Here is a 15568-nt window from a genome sequence, read left to right as displayed (position 1 = left end):
AGGATTGTTTGTAATATATTAATCCTGTTAAGTTTTTTATTTGTTGTTGATGAAAGAAACGATTATGGATTTCAAATTTGAGTATTTCATAAACCTTTTCGAAATGCAATAGACACATTCAATCCTACTCCTTTGATGAGGAGCTTATTACACATGACCTGTGTTTGGTAGGGTGTGTGGTAGGAATTCAAACCTGTGGTTAACAAAGAAGGTCCTTTATGGAGGGCTGTCCCACGCAGTGCCTGTTTAAACTGCACCACTCCTCGCACAAGATTTCGCATTTTGGTCCACATGAATTGTCCACTGCGATTACGACTTGGCCAAGGACTTTCCAGAACAGCCTTGATAAAGCAAAGCCAAAATCAGGTCGGGTAACCATTACCAGCTTTTACAATGGGAACACATTGAAATTTGAATCTTCTTGTTCACTGGAGCAACAAGTGCCAAATACTATAATGATGGAAAATGTCTTTATAAATATTGATAGAAAGTTTTCAATATTTAATGTGTGATGGAGTTCAAGATTCATAAGTTTATCAATTCTCGATTGTTGGATGAGTGGAAAAACACTATCAACAATTGTGAACACATTTTCATCATTGTACAAACTTTTGTTTACCGTTATGTCTTCAGGCACCAGAGGTAACAAAGACATTTATCAGCTTACTTAACTTATAATTCAATTTAAAACAGCTTATCCCATGACTGTGATATTAGGCCTTCATAAACAGGAAAATAAAATCCTGGGTAACATTAACAAATCTGTATTTTAATATGGTATATTCCTAAGCATTGTACACATAAAAATAAATCCACACTGTTTTGTAATATCAGCACACAAGTAGTGTAAGAATACTATAGTTTTCACAAGTCTTATAATAAAGCATTGCTCTGTGTACCTTGTTGTAGTATCCGTAAGTAATAGCATTAGGTTGAACTCCAGCCTTCTTCATTTCCATTAAGACACGCACAGCCATGACCGGCATTCCCCACAGACCACACAACTGCATCACCACGCGATAACACACCTGTTAAACATATCAGTTTTAACATGCGCAGGAAAGCACTTCATGCGTGTTGGAGACCTATGTCTCCATTTAATACTGATACTAAAATTTTCTTAAATCACATACGTTTTTATATTATCTCCAAGTTCAGGTGGATGTTTTAATAAACATAACGCACTCATATGCACAAACCTCATCTAAGACCTCCACCTCGGTGCTCCTCATCTTGAGCAGGACGTTGAAGGCCTGTTGCATGGCACGGGGTTTGGACTGGGCTGTGCGCATGCCAGCAGGAAGACATATAAACCACAGACTGTAGCAGTGACTAAACAGACACTTTGCCCACTGGGGTGGATTGGAGTAGAAACGCTTAGCCAACTTGTATGCCATTTTGATTTCCTGTGTGGAACAAAACGTAACGTTTGAGGTTTTGGGATCATGCAAAGCCATTGAAGGAAGTTCTGTTAAAATAGCTTTGGGTCCAAACATATTATTAGAACAACCTGACTCATAAAATCCATTTATTCAGCAGTTTCTTAAGAAGACTATGAGTACTCATAAAAAGACTGATTACATGATGCGTTTATGGTACTTCTGTGTAATTCGGTTTAGGGACAAATAGTACTGTAGCTTTCATCGTTTGCACCCTCGTTCAGCATAACATCAATATACTGCAACTCCACCCAGTCATGTGAATTTGTGTTTCATAAAGGGGTCAGGCCATAGCTCAAAATTGTACTACATGTGTATGCTTGTTCTTTCTTAAATAAGCATACACTGTGTTTATGTTCTCTATCCCAATAACAATGTACAAAGGAGACTTAACAGTGGGGGAAGACGAACAGTAGCTACTAAGAAAACTGGTTTATTTTTCAGGTCAGTGGCTGTTCAAAGTTCGTCCACTTTTAAGTTACTTTCTTTCCTTCTGTTGAAGTCTGTGGAGTGTGCATGACGCGTGTTGTTATTGTACAATTTGTCAGTGCACAGAATGTTTTGAATGCTAACTAGGGTATCTCCAACCACAAAACCATCAGCCAACAGCATTTTGGGGAAGTTATTGCATGATTATTTTCAGCTGATCTTAGCTACTGCAAATTGAGCAGAATCAGAAGGACAAAAGTGGAGTTTTGAATTTAGCCTTCAAAGTTCCTCAGGCCAAGACTAATTTAATATATCAATGTACAGCTGAGCAGCCCTTGATGACGCAAGACTGCTTTCTTGTGAGGAGTGAATCAATAGCCAGTAAGTGTCAGATGACTGGATGATTCAGGGATTTTTAAACAGATTTTATGACAACCACAACTACTACGGAAGATGAAAAATGAAGTCATTCGATGCTCATAATTCACAAATGACTTATGATTAGTAATGAATAAATTAAGAATAAAAATAAATAAATAAAATGTAGCAATACAGAAATAGTAATGCCCCTTTAGTATGACTTTATTCATTTATTTCAGTGTTTATTTACTTATACCAAGACGAAGGCTGTCCCAATTCGAAGGCTCCTTCACATACAAGCCTTTTTTGCAAGTTTTTACTATTATAAATGATGTTTTAGTGATGTGAATTAATATTATTGCTGCAATATTGTGCGTGTTGGGTTTTGCTTTTGTGTATTTCTAAGTTTGGAGAATTTTACATACTTTTGGGTAGCATCAATGTGTTATATTTTCTAAAATTAAAAAAATTAAATAATCTGCCTCCATATTTGATAGGTCTCAGCTGTTGGGTCCCGCTGACAATCGTAGTGGGCGGGAACAGCAAGTGACGCAGCTCCCCACGTAGGCTAGACTTTCTCATTTCAGTTCGCTTTGTGGCCTTTAGAGGGTGCCGCCTTCAAATATCGAGCCTTGCCTACAAAGTCTGCGGCCTTAAAAGTATCCAGACCCTGATTTGGGATGCACCCATAGTGTAGTGATATAGTGTCACCTGTTTGGTTCTCTTGGCAAGCAGGGCGGGGCTACTGGACAAACTCGCCCCTGCGGCTCTGGTGCTCAGTGCTGGCCTCAGCTCTCGTGGACGATCAAACAGCTCCAACCGTAAACGTGGGAATGTCTTATAACTGTGAAAAACAAAACAGAGGACTTCTGTTCAGAGGAGAACACAATGAAAACATTGTACAGGCGACAAAACCACAATACAGGAAAGAATAAATATCATGAAAGCCTAATCTATACAGTATACACAGAAACTAAATCTGACACACAATGTATCTGCAAAATAATAACACTTGTATCGAACATATTGAATATAGTATTGTTCATGTGCAAACTATATAGTCTTTATGCAGATGACGGGTATAATCCATGACAAAGCTCTCTGAAATATTTGTAATGCACTGTATGAATATAAAAAAAAGGGGATATTCTGTGTACATGGAAAGATAAGTTGTCTTAAATGTTTGACATGTGGTCATCAGGGTTCCCACACCATATTAACTTCAAATTCAAGGACCTTTCAAGGACTTTCCAGGTCCAATACCCTCAAATTCAAGGACTAAATGTGGGGACAAATTTCAAGTGAGAGCAAGTTTACATTGTGTTACCTTTTAAGATACATTGTTACAGTTCGCTTTCGAGAGAACTCGCGCTGCGTCACTGCGGTGACACTTTGGGGACGCTACCAGGGGTAATTGCGTCTGAATGTGTATATCAAATTCAACCAATGGTGAGGCTAAATGACAAAGACAGGGTTAAGCGAGAGCCAGGAAGTATATCACTATCTGAAATATTGCCAAAGACGACGTTACAGGGACGAAGGAAGTATGGCAAGGGAGACGAAGCACGAGTTTCCTTCTCAGGGAACAACAGTTACATACTTAACCCGAGATGTGTCAAACACAACTATGCAAAAAAGCATTTTGGTATGAATCAATATTCGCATACAGAATATATAAGCATTTACAGCAAACAATTTCCCATGTTTGCTTAAAAAGTCTAGAATTTTTATGATGATATCCTACACTACACAGGGAATAATATGGATTTTTTTCCAGAAAACTTCTTGCATAAAATAGATTCAAGCACTTTCAATGACCTGTATACATCTATGTATATTTTCAAAAACTTCACAGGGCCTTGAATTTTTTCCCAGATTCACAAACTTTCAAGGATCTGTTGGAACCCTGGGTCATAGTAAAAAAATATAAAAATATAGATTTTTTATGAGCCTTCTGAATTCTTTATTTTGGAATCATTTTGTAATTCATCAGTGCTAAATAAAGAAAAGCTCTTTTAACATGCTTCCCTAAAACTAATAACCCACTACATTTCTGGGCTACTGAATTTAGTTTTATTACTCTAAAAATCCGCCGAAATCCAATTCTCTGCTCTGTTGCACAGGGAACAGTGCCAGCCGAGAGCAAAGTGCTGTATCCCTGAGCGTTGGCCTTCATCCCAACGTTGGATGGTTAGTGGCAGGCAGGGACCCATGATCCAAAAAAGCATAGAAATAGATGACACTGGCCTTGTGCTAATGGATAAAAAGGCTTTAGATGCAATTAGAGCAGAGGGAGGTATAAAGCGTGTATGAGAACGACAGCCAGATAAAGTGGGTGATAAACAAACAAGCTGCCTTGAAAAAAGTAATAATAGAGATGAAAATGAAGGAGTATGATAATTATATAATAGTTAATTATACTCTTTTTTTTGCAATCCCTGATGTTTTTTATTTCTGAAACAATATTCAAGCAAAGCAAGGATTTTTCAAAGAAACTGTAAAGAAATCCTGTAATCTTGTCGACCTTCAGAATATTGACTTAAAACTGAAATGTGACTCTGGACTACAAAACCAATCATAAGGGTCAATTTTTTTTAATTGAGATTTATACATAATTTGCAAGCTAAATAAAAGCAAAATGGAATATTTTAACCCATCCAGTGTATTTTTTGGGCTTTTTCTACAAATAAATCCATTTGACTTGACTGGTTTTGTAGTGATGTAGAACTAGAGTCTGGTCTCAATTGGTTCCTTCTCAGATTGTCTCGGACTTGTTCCTTCATAGACTCGAGACCAACTCATATTTTTAATGTTCATATAAAAAAACCACACAACACATAACAATAATAATAAAATGCAATGTTGATGGGCATTATTTGAAAATAACATCCCATGGTGCAATGCAAAGATATTGCCATCAGAGCCGTTTATTTATCTCTAGAAATAGGCAGAAGATGATGGACGTGTTAGGGATTTTTTTTAATGATAGTAAAGCATAGTCCATATTAAGACTGCTCCCCTAAACAATTCCCAATCTAGCTTAGTCTGTAGGCCTAACTTTTGATTATTAACTGGGGTAATATTAAATCATGGATATGAAAACTGACATGTTTTTATGGTCTTGGTCTCGACTCCTAAAGGATTCGTCTCGACTCAAGACTTGCTTCCTCAAAGCCTCGGTCTTGACTCGGACTCGACTGTATTTGAAAACAAACGGACTCAGTCTCGACTTGGTCTTGACCCTTCAAAGACTCTGCCTTGACTCGGCAAATGCGGTCTCGTCCCCATCACTATGGTCCAGAGTCAAAAATGTGTAATTGTTACACACCTTGTGTGCCACATCATTGTGTTTTTTTAAAGGTGCAATGTGTAACTTTTAAAATGATCTCTTGACAGAAATGCAATATAATATACATAACAATATTATCAGTGGTGTAAAGACCTTACATAATGAACTGTATTGTTTTTATTACCTTAGAATGACCCGTTTTTATCTACATACAGTGCGGGTTTCCTTACATCACAGTCGCCGCCATGTTTCTACAGTAGCCCTAAACGAAAAAACGTTTCCTACGTTGTCTCGGATGATAACATGTTTGTCCTGTGGCAGCTACCGTAGCTTCTCATTACCTTTGGAAATTGAAACGATTCACAATCTCACCACTAGATGCCCCTAAAACCCACATTACAAATTTAAGCTATACAAGAGCTTTGGTAAGAACAGAATTTTTTTTTTCGCTGAATGTTTCAATGAATACAGGATGCTTGTGTTAGATGCTTAAAAAAACTTAAAAAGTTTGCTTCTTATTTATGTCTTCATGTAATTTTCCCTTTTTAATAACATGCACACGTATAAGAAAATGAAAGCAATTGCAAACTAGACGTTTAAATGACATCATGCTTGCGTTTAATATGTTCATTTTTGCTGTGGCATCATGACATCATTGCAACTATGTGGGTACCTGTATTTAGCAGGAGGGTCAGGTCCATCTTCTGGAGGGGGTTCAGGGGGCATGACAAAGACCGTATGCTCGCTTTTCAGTGACTCATCTAATTCCATCAGCCTGGTGTCCTCGGCAGACTCCCCTTCGACCTTTGTGCAATACATTCGCACTCATTAATCTGGCTGATGTAATGGCAATAATGCAATAACCCCTTGTAACGTTTACTAATCTTAATGTGTTTCATAATATAGTAAGTAGAAATTCAAGCAGGTCACAGGCTGAGCAATATGGTCGTACACCATTAACAGAATTAATGGAAGGTTTTTGGTTTCTTTTTCTTACTTTTTGTAACAAACAATGCACTCAAGCCTATGTTATCCATCAGTCTGCAGATATTTCCTGGAACTTTCCATTACTCCCTTTCTACTCTCCATTATTCCCATGCTAAAAGTGTTTAGATTCATGATGTGCCAATGCACCCGACAGCAGATGGAGGAGTTAATTATTTACTCCACTAAACCGACTGCCCAGTGTATGGAGACCATCTGCTCTACATTGCACTTAACTACAGATCCCAGACCGATGTCCTTTGTCACAATCTTTACAACTACCATCCCAAAACAGCCTTGAGCTCAGTAAAACAGTGACTACGATTATCGTCATCTCCATCTGGGTTTATACTCTAAACATGCACTCTTGCACACTTTTGTTTTGCCTTACACTGGGTGTAACCCTAAACTGGTGTGGAACATGACACGGTGAAGCCATGCTGCACAGTAAGGAGACGTAATGAAAATAAGGCTCACCTTTGTGCCCTTCTCCGCTCCTTTGTCGGAAGGAAAAAGCTGCAAGAGATTTGGAAAATAAGTTGAATCATAGGAAACTCTGGATCCTCTGTTCTTCCCAATGGGAAGTGAGCTATTAGTACTTAGGAAAAGAAAATATTTTGCAAATGTATGCAGGTCTATAGAAATATTTCACCAGCAAGTGGTGTGATACACATGCCAAAGTTTAAAAACTTAATTCTTATCAAGCAGTACGAACAATGAAATATATTTAGGTTTCTTTTAAAAGGCACATATTATTCACAAGATGTAATACAAGTCTTAGGTGTCTAGAGTGTGTCGAAGTTTCAGCTTACATATCCCACAGATCATTTGTTTTAGTATATCATACATGCTCCTTATTGGGTGGGAGCAAAAACGAGCCATTTTCATGTGTGTACCTTTAAATGCAAATAGCTACTACTCTCCCTTACCAACAAAAAGTGAGTGCTTTTGGTGGAAATAAATCTAATTCCTATGAATACACTCTGAGATTATGTCTTAAGCCGCATTAGTGCTACAATGTGCTAACAAACACACTCAGAAAAGCTTCTGGGTAAAATTAACCACTCAGTCAATGGCTGTGGGTGGGGCTTTATTAGTGTGATGTCACATTAACAAAGACAATCAGAACAGCAAGTCTAATGAGACTGCTTTGGTTAAAGGGATAGTTCACCCAGAAATGTAAATAATGTCATTAATGACTCACCCTCATGTCGTTCCAAACTCGTAAGACCTCCGTTCATCTTCAAAAAACAGTTTAAGATGTTTTATATTTAGTCCGAGAGCTTTTTGACCCTTCATTGAAAATCTACGTATGGTATACTGTCCATGTCCAGGAAGGTAACCCGGGCGCACAAAAAAAACAGCTGGGGCACACCAGATAACACGTCAGCCATGTCATACATCATCTACTTTGATGATGTTTTTATTACCTTTCTGGACATGGACAGTATACCGTACGTAGATTTTAAATGAAGGGTCAACAAGCTCTCGGACTAAATCTGAAACATCTTAAACTGTGTTCCGAAGATGAATGAGTTTGGAACGACATGAGGGTGAGTCATTAATGACATTATTTTCATTTTTGGGTGAACTATCCCTTTAAGGTGATTAAAAATAATGGAGAGTGTGGATTACTTTCATTGTAGTGTGGTCGTGTTCACACGCTGCCAACACACATTTATATTCGAACATCTTGCAAAAGTGGATTTTGCATAATATGTGCCCTTTAAAATATCACAGAGCATTGTTATTGTTTAATATGCGTGTTTGTTTTGTATAATATACTTACTTTATCAATGCAGTCATCAAAGAAGGCCAGACCAGTGTCTTTGTCACTGACGAAAGTGCATTCCTCAACGAAGCGGATGAAGATCTGAGTCTTGGTGAGTTGAGAGTAAAACTTCTGGTGAGCTCGATCTCGACTCTTCAGAAATCCTAATTTTAGGTGTGGACATTAGCATTAGTCATCAATGACATCGAGGGTAACGGCTGGGACAGCGATATGATATAAGTTGGAGAAGTTACCTTGCAGGTCGTAGAGTGAATCAGCAGCGGTAGCTTTCTCAGAAGGTGCCTGTGTGATGGGTTTGAGGTAGCTTCGGTAGCCCTTCAGTATGGTGGCCATGAAGCGCAGGAAAGCTTCTTGGATCTCCATCTCTAGTTCAGTTTTTTTCTTGTGCCAGGTGAAGTCTGCCTCGATAGGGGTCATCTCCACCGCAGATTCTTCTTGTGCCGCCCGCCGAACTGTGTTGAAACAAATGCTAAGGTTTGCATTTACAGGTTGTATATACCAAGAACCTATCTGACATCTTTTAACTAGATTTTATTGTGCATAAAAATATATGTTTTGTTGAACAGATTTATTGCATTCTGCAGTAAAGGGGGACTGGCGTTTATCGTTTTTTTAAAAACCTTTATTTAACCAGGATAAAAAACTCTTGAGATTAAGAATCTCTTTTACAAGTGTCCTGGCAAGTCGTTTTGGGATAAAGGGGAGAAAAGATGACAGAATAACACGGCGGATATCGGATTTTGCGTAAAATTAAGAATTTATTTTTTAATATTGACCTGATACAATGCTGATTTTGGTGGTAACTACTTTTTTATAATGTGTTTATCGTGTTTTGGAACCAAACTCTTCATATTTAATAAATAATATTTTTTTTAATAACACTTCAGAATGGGGAACTTTCTAACTACTAATTTACTGCGTATTAATATTTAGTAAGGTAGATGTTATAGCAGTTAAGTGAAGTTATGGGGTAGGATAAATGAATGAATAATATGGGTTGGGATTAAAAATGAAATCGTAAGGTCGGGAATCAGATTCGTAAATGTAAAATTAAAAATGTGATTCCTCTTATCGCTCCCTGCGTGCGCACTTTAAGGAAGTCAGGTGCTGCGTCCATCGAAACTTTCTACTTCCCTACAATATATTAGGCAAAAAGCAGTAGGCGAAGCGAGTAGTATGTCCGCATTCATATTAATAGAAAAACAATACCCGAAAAGTACCTGGATGACCTCTACTTCTGGGAAAATTTTGAAGTTTGCATTTGATTCCCCTGGGAGAGGAGTCACCCTTTTACTAAAGTATTTTTCTGTTATGTAAAAGCCCTGCTTATAAATATATTATTTTGCTAATCAGTCAGCAATAACTGGACTAAATAGATGTGGTTTGGTATTGAAATGTTTCTCTTATTATTATTTTTTTTTATGGAATTGAAACTAGGAATAGAAAAGAATTGATAAAATACAAACGATACCCAACCCTATTAAGTACTAATAAACAGCCAATATGCTAGTAAAAGGCCACTTGTTAAAAATGAGGAATAGGTCCCCATACTGTGTTACCATTTTTACCATAAACTCTTCCCTTAAAAACATTTTTGAACAACAGATCTACAGTAACTGGTGAGTCTTGAGATTCAAAACATTTCTACAGAAGATGAAACAGAAGTTCATACCAGTGGCAAGCTGACGGTACAGGTTCCCCAGAGAGCTGATGAGACTCTTGCAGGGCTTTTTTGGAAGGTTCTTCCAGTTACTGTGTCGTTTCTCATCAGACCTAAAACACAAACAATCAAAATGTAAAAAAGCCTCTAATGCAGTCTAATGATTGTAATGTTTTGAGACTCACAAGTATATAGTGTTGGTGTCCAAATCCACACAGACCACGTCAGGTGGGGGATCATAGAGGTCAAAGTATCTCGAATCCACACCCACAATAAAGGGTAATGGTGCGTTCAGGACACCCGCCAGAGAGAGAGGACACAGGGGGATATATGGACACTGCCACTGGAATGGAAAGATCATCTGGAGGAAGAGTATAAGATGATGAGTTACAAAGAATGCTCAATCAAGTGGTTAAATGGTTGGGACAAGAAAGTTGCAAGTGAAAATTAAGAGTTTGGTTCCAAAACGCAATAAATCCATTTTGACTTATTTCGGTAAAAACATGTTTTCTATACCAAGAAAGTGACAAGATGAAAACCACTATTTTCTGTTACAAACTTTCACATAGCATCTTTAGGTTATAAAAACAAAAAATTCAAATCCATAATTTGATTTTTAAAGATGTATTATAAAAACTGATTATTTTTTCCACAAAATGCAATAAATCCATGTTTTTTTCCAAAATGCTATAAATCAATGAATCAATACATAAATGTGCATTCATGTTATAGCCATGTTATATTCATTTAGTTGACTAGTGGTATACACTGATTAAAAGAATAAACATTAATGGCAATAAACAAAACACTTACTTTGTCATATTAAGAACACGGTCATTGCTGCTGTTATAATTGGGAAGTTTCGCAGAACTTTTTTGACAGCGATCAGCTGTAAAATGGTTTGGTCCTGCTCGTTTTTCGTTGGCTTTGAGTAAAATAATGGAAAGTTTTTCATAAGATCCCAATGTGGGGTTAATGTGTTAGCATGACAGAAGCTTGATGCTGTCGTGTGTGAGCAAGCAACAGCCGACATTTTTCCGTCTCCCGAGTGCCTCTCGCGTAAATTATTATATTTTTGATGGCTTACGTTTCTTCCCCGTCACAGACCAACAAAATAATTATTCTGTTTTTGTTTGTTTCTTAATTACGAATTACAAAGTAGATGAGGAAAACTATGATTTTGTGTGTATTCAACGTGCCACCATTGTTGTTTACAATGTGTGTAATGATGCGCTTTGATTTGTGAAGCAGATTTATTGCATTCTGCAGAGAAGGAGGACTGGCGTTTATTGCGTTTTGGGAAAAAAGGGAGAAAAGATGACACAGTAACACGGCAGATATTGGATTTTGCGTAAAATTAAAAATTTACTTTTTAAAACTGACCTGATACAATACGGACTTTGGTGGTAACTCATTTTTTAAATTGGCTTTTATCATGTTTTGGAACCAAACTCATCAAATATTCATATCAAAATTATTTGAACTTGAACAGCCAAGCAGTCATGGATTTTGTGAGCTGAATGCTTAACAATAACTGATTGGATTTAATGAACAATCTGAAAATATTTTAGAAAAGCCTACTATGATATTAATGTTAACAATATGCAACTGAAAGCAGTGCTGAACAGACACTTTTCTCTTATAAATCATCATTTCTACTTTCATAAAACAATTGGGGACAAGAAGTATTTTTTTTTCTTTCAGACACTCACTGCCACCACGGCCTCGGCCACTCCGGTCAGCACGGCTGGTCTGAGAGAGTGAAGCAGGATCTTGTTTTCTAGTAGCACAAAGTGTAACAACGTGGCACAGTTTTCTGGGCCCAGGTTCATGAGCAGAGTCCTGTAATCTGCTCCACTGGATAAAGGAAGAGAAAGAGTCCACGTGAGCAGGGTGATTTTACAGAAGCTGTTTGACTCTGTGGTATGACACTTTATTTTCCAGTGGTAGAGTATTAACTTTATTTTTACATAAACACAAACTGCCCATTACACGCGGTAGGAAGTCTAGATAGTAGTTCGAAAGGAGAATATTCCATGATAAAACAGACACCAAAAAACTTTAATCACATTGAGATATTGGGCAAATTGTAAAAGGATATATACTAGATTATATCAAAGATTACAATTTTGTTCTTACAATGGAAGCTCTATGGGACACAAATATACTAGTCAACATTAAAAGTTGTCTTAAACCAATTTTCAATACCTGTTCTTGTCTTTGAACAACTTTGATGAACTTTTTTGTATTTGGATATATTAAAAGTTTCTGTGTCACTAATAATTGTATTTTTGAGAATTGTTAACTGCATTACTTTATCTATTTTGTGATTTCTGGACACTTTTTACATTTAAATTTAGCAGGCGCTTTTTTCCAAAGCCAAAACAGCCAAGCAAATACATTTTTTAATCATTTTAATTCTGGTAAAACAAAGCACACATGATGTAAAGCAGCCTGGAGATGTTTAGTTTTTGATTCTTAAACAAGACTGCAGCAGAAAAACAAATAAAAATGTATAAATAGTTATGTTTTTGTTTAATGTTCTGGTGATATTGTTTAATGATCTGGGACCAAGAGCTTTCAGTCTCATAAAAGCTTCTAGGCCAGATTAAAAAGATAAAAACAAGAGCAGAAAATCCAGAGATATTTGTCTTTCAAGATGGAAGCATTTCTTTTGGAAAATAGGTGCCATAAAACAGTGGTTCTCAAACTTTATCGACGTGTGGCCCCCCTTAGGGTACAGTGTATACCTTTGCGGCCCCCCAAAATAAAATGTGTGACATAAAACATTCTAAAACATATAATTTTAATTAAAGAAAACATATTCAATTATACAACGTATTGCTGTAGGTTAGTAGCTTTATCTTTCTGAGGTTTCATTTCACAGAATTTTTGATAAATTAATGTATTTTACAAAATGTCATAAAACAGATTGAGAACCACTGCTATAAAATACCCACAATTCCTCTCATCTAAATTCATGTGCTTTATGATAAGAGCAGACATATAAAAGTATTTCTGTGTTCTAAAAGCATTTGCACACTTAAGCCACACTTCAAAATAAATTAACTCAACATGTACAGTATGCCACTAGTATAAATGGCAATACATCTCTAAGTGTGCCTTAAGTGTTACATTTTTGCACCCACATTATCTCATTAAATTTGATGCACATGCACACAAAACAAACTTGTTTACCTTAGTGGTAAAGGTGTACAAACAGGTTGGGACAGGATAAGGGTGTCATGTGCCGACAGCTATACAGCAGGAAGAAGAAGAAATAAATAAATACTTTTAATTCTGGTATTGCAGACAATAATAAAAGATCTATAGGACAGATGGCAATGGTTACCTGCACAAGTATTCTGGGCCTTTGAGGAGAGGGGAAGGAGACATTGTGCATGAAGTGGGAAATGTGCCTAAGAAAATAAAGAAAGGGATTATTTTTATTTACCTGATGATAAATGAGAAACCACAGCACACTGGGCTTTCCTGTTCAAAACAGGTCTGAATGATTCATACCTATATTACAGGAATACTGATATCATTAGGTGTAAAATTTCCAAAACATAAACATAATATAATAAGCCATGTCTAAGACTTAAAGGAAAACACCACCCTTTATTTATATTTTAGTATGTTCTTACATGAACTTAGACAAATTAATACATAGCTATCTTTTTTCAATGCATACACTTAATCTCTGGACAGCGAGATATGAATCTGTTAGCATTTAGCCTAGCCCCATTCATTCCTTAGGATCCAAACAGGGATTAATTTAAAAGCCACCAAACACTTTTCCTTATTTAAAGACTGTTACATGAGTAGTTACACGAGTAAGTATGGTGGCACAAAACAAAATGTGACGATTTTTAAGCAGATAAAAAATGAGAACTATATTGTATAACTAAGTGCAAACTAAGTGCTCTTCCGCCATAGAATGTAGTTCTAATTTTTTAACCGCTTAAAAATCGCCACATTTTTTTGTGCCACCATACTTACTCGTGTAAGTACTCATGTAACAGTCTTTAAATAGGGAAAACATGGAAGTGTTTGGTGGCTTCTAAATTCATCATTGTTTGGATCCTAAGGAATAAATGGGGCTAAGCTAAATGCTAACACATTTAGGGCGCGGTGTATACAAATTAAGTGCACGCATTGAAATAGATAGGTATGTATTAATTCGTCCAAGTTGAAGTAAGAACACAGTAAAATACTGAAAAATGGTGGTTTTTTCCTTTAAGCAATGGGGTGTCTACTACTTCATAGGTTGAGGCCACCAGATACAAGACATAATTATAAATTATTTGTAAGAAATTATGTAATTTACAGCAAAAATAAAAATGTGTATGCCACCAATACAAGAAATCAGAAAATTATTTTATTCAATATGATATTAGTGCCATTTTTAAGACAAATAAAAAAGTGATAACGAAGGTGTAGCTGCAGTTAAATAACAATCCGTTTGTACTTCTCAATGGGAAGAGGGTTGACTCCATTGGCAGACAGCTTGTAAAGAAACATGAGGAACTTCCTGAAGGACTCAAAGAAAGGCCAGCGAGACAGCACGCAGATGCACTTGTTGGTGTTGACCGTGCGGTTAGGTATGACCTCCTTATTCACAGCCGTGAGCAGACCCAGCTGAATCTTCTGTCTTTCGCTGAGACCCTCTATAGAATAAGGCTCATAAAACTGAATTCCAGCTCCGTAAACCTGTTGAGAAAATAGAAACATGAGTTAAATACAGAATGATTTTGGGTAACTTAAAAGCAGAAGTGGATCATTGCTGTCCTATTGGTGTCTTATCTTACTTATCTTACTGATGCATATTAAGCTAAAACAGAACAACATCTTTCTAAAAAAAAAAAAAACTAAAAAAAAACAACAACACCAAGTTCTTTGGTAATTTTGCCATTCATTAAACTTGTTGAAAGGCCCTTTAGATTTAAGTTTTCTTTTTTACACTTTCCAAGTGGAATTCAATGAACTACAGCCAACAAAAACATCGAAAAAGAGGGCAATTTATCTGCTCATTAAGATCAGAACCAAAGATATAGAGAGTAAAACAACTGTAGCACACTGTAGCAGCTGAATACCAGTAAGATCACACAGACCTCAGTAAACTTAAATAAAACAGTACTCTACCTTCTCTCCCATGGAGTTTGTCAGGACAAATGTGGAAAAGACGGGTAAAGGGTAGCGTGTGTTAGGTGCCCAACACTCAATTTTGGCTCCCATAGGAAGACAGAAGAGGGGCACAGACTCAGAGAGGGGAAATGACTCATAATCTTCTTCTGGATACCGAAATATCAGACCTTCAAAAAGAAAAGATTGTTAGAAGAAGTTATAAAAGTATTTGAGTGTGTTCTATAGATAGAAGGGATCATATCTTTTCTTTTCTGACACATGTATACAATAGACTTCTAATAAGTATTATGTACATTATTTAAAAGGATAGTTCACCCAAAAACGAAGAATTCTGACATCATTTACTCACCCTAATGTTGTTCTAAACCTGTATGAGCTTATTTTCTCTGTTGAACACAAACAAATATATTTTGATCATAGATTGTAAGCATACAGTTCATGGTACCCATTGACATTCAAAGTAGAAA

General features: G+C 36.6%; 1 protein-coding gene across 2 annotated transcripts in view; it reads right to left on the bottom strand.

Annotated features, from left to right (window-relative positions):
* Positions 1-15568, bottom strand: part of dennd4c (DENN/MADD domain containing 4C) — a 66689-nt gene that overhangs the window by 15078 nt on the left and 36043 nt on the right. For both annotated transcript variants that reach the window (XM_073859343.1, XM_073859344.1), the window contains exons 5-19: positions 15099-15268; positions 14425-14666; positions 13306-13372; positions 13152-13210; positions 11666-11810; positions 10139-10314; positions 9966-10066; positions 8527-8745; positions 8291-8436; positions 6979-7017; positions 6191-6321; positions 2940-3072; positions 1200-1406; positions 900-1028; positions 194-341 (exon numbers count right to left, since the gene is read on the bottom strand). In XM_073859343.1, the coding sequence (XP_073715444.1) occupies positions 194-341; positions 900-1028; positions 1200-1406; positions 2940-3072; positions 6191-6321; positions 6979-7017; positions 8291-8436; positions 8527-8745; positions 9966-10066; positions 10139-10314; positions 11666-11810; positions 13152-13210; positions 13306-13372; positions 14425-14666; positions 15099-15268 (2112 nt within the window). The remainder of the gene's footprint in view (positions 1-193; positions 342-899; positions 1029-1199; positions 1407-2939; positions 3073-6190; positions 6322-6978; positions 7018-8290; positions 8437-8526; positions 8746-9965; positions 10067-10138; positions 10315-11665; positions 11811-13151; positions 13211-13305; positions 13373-14424; positions 14667-15098; positions 15269-15568) is intronic.

This window comes from Misgurnus anguillicaudatus, chromosome 21 (genome assembly GCF_027580225.2).
Source record: "Misgurnus anguillicaudatus chromosome 21, ASM2758022v2, whole genome shotgun sequence".
Taxonomy (NCBI): Eukaryota; Metazoa; Chordata; class Actinopteri; order Cypriniformes; family Cobitidae; genus Misgurnus; species Misgurnus anguillicaudatus.
Note: the sequence above shows the minus strand (reverse complement) of the source record. Positions and strands in the feature narration are given on the sequence as shown.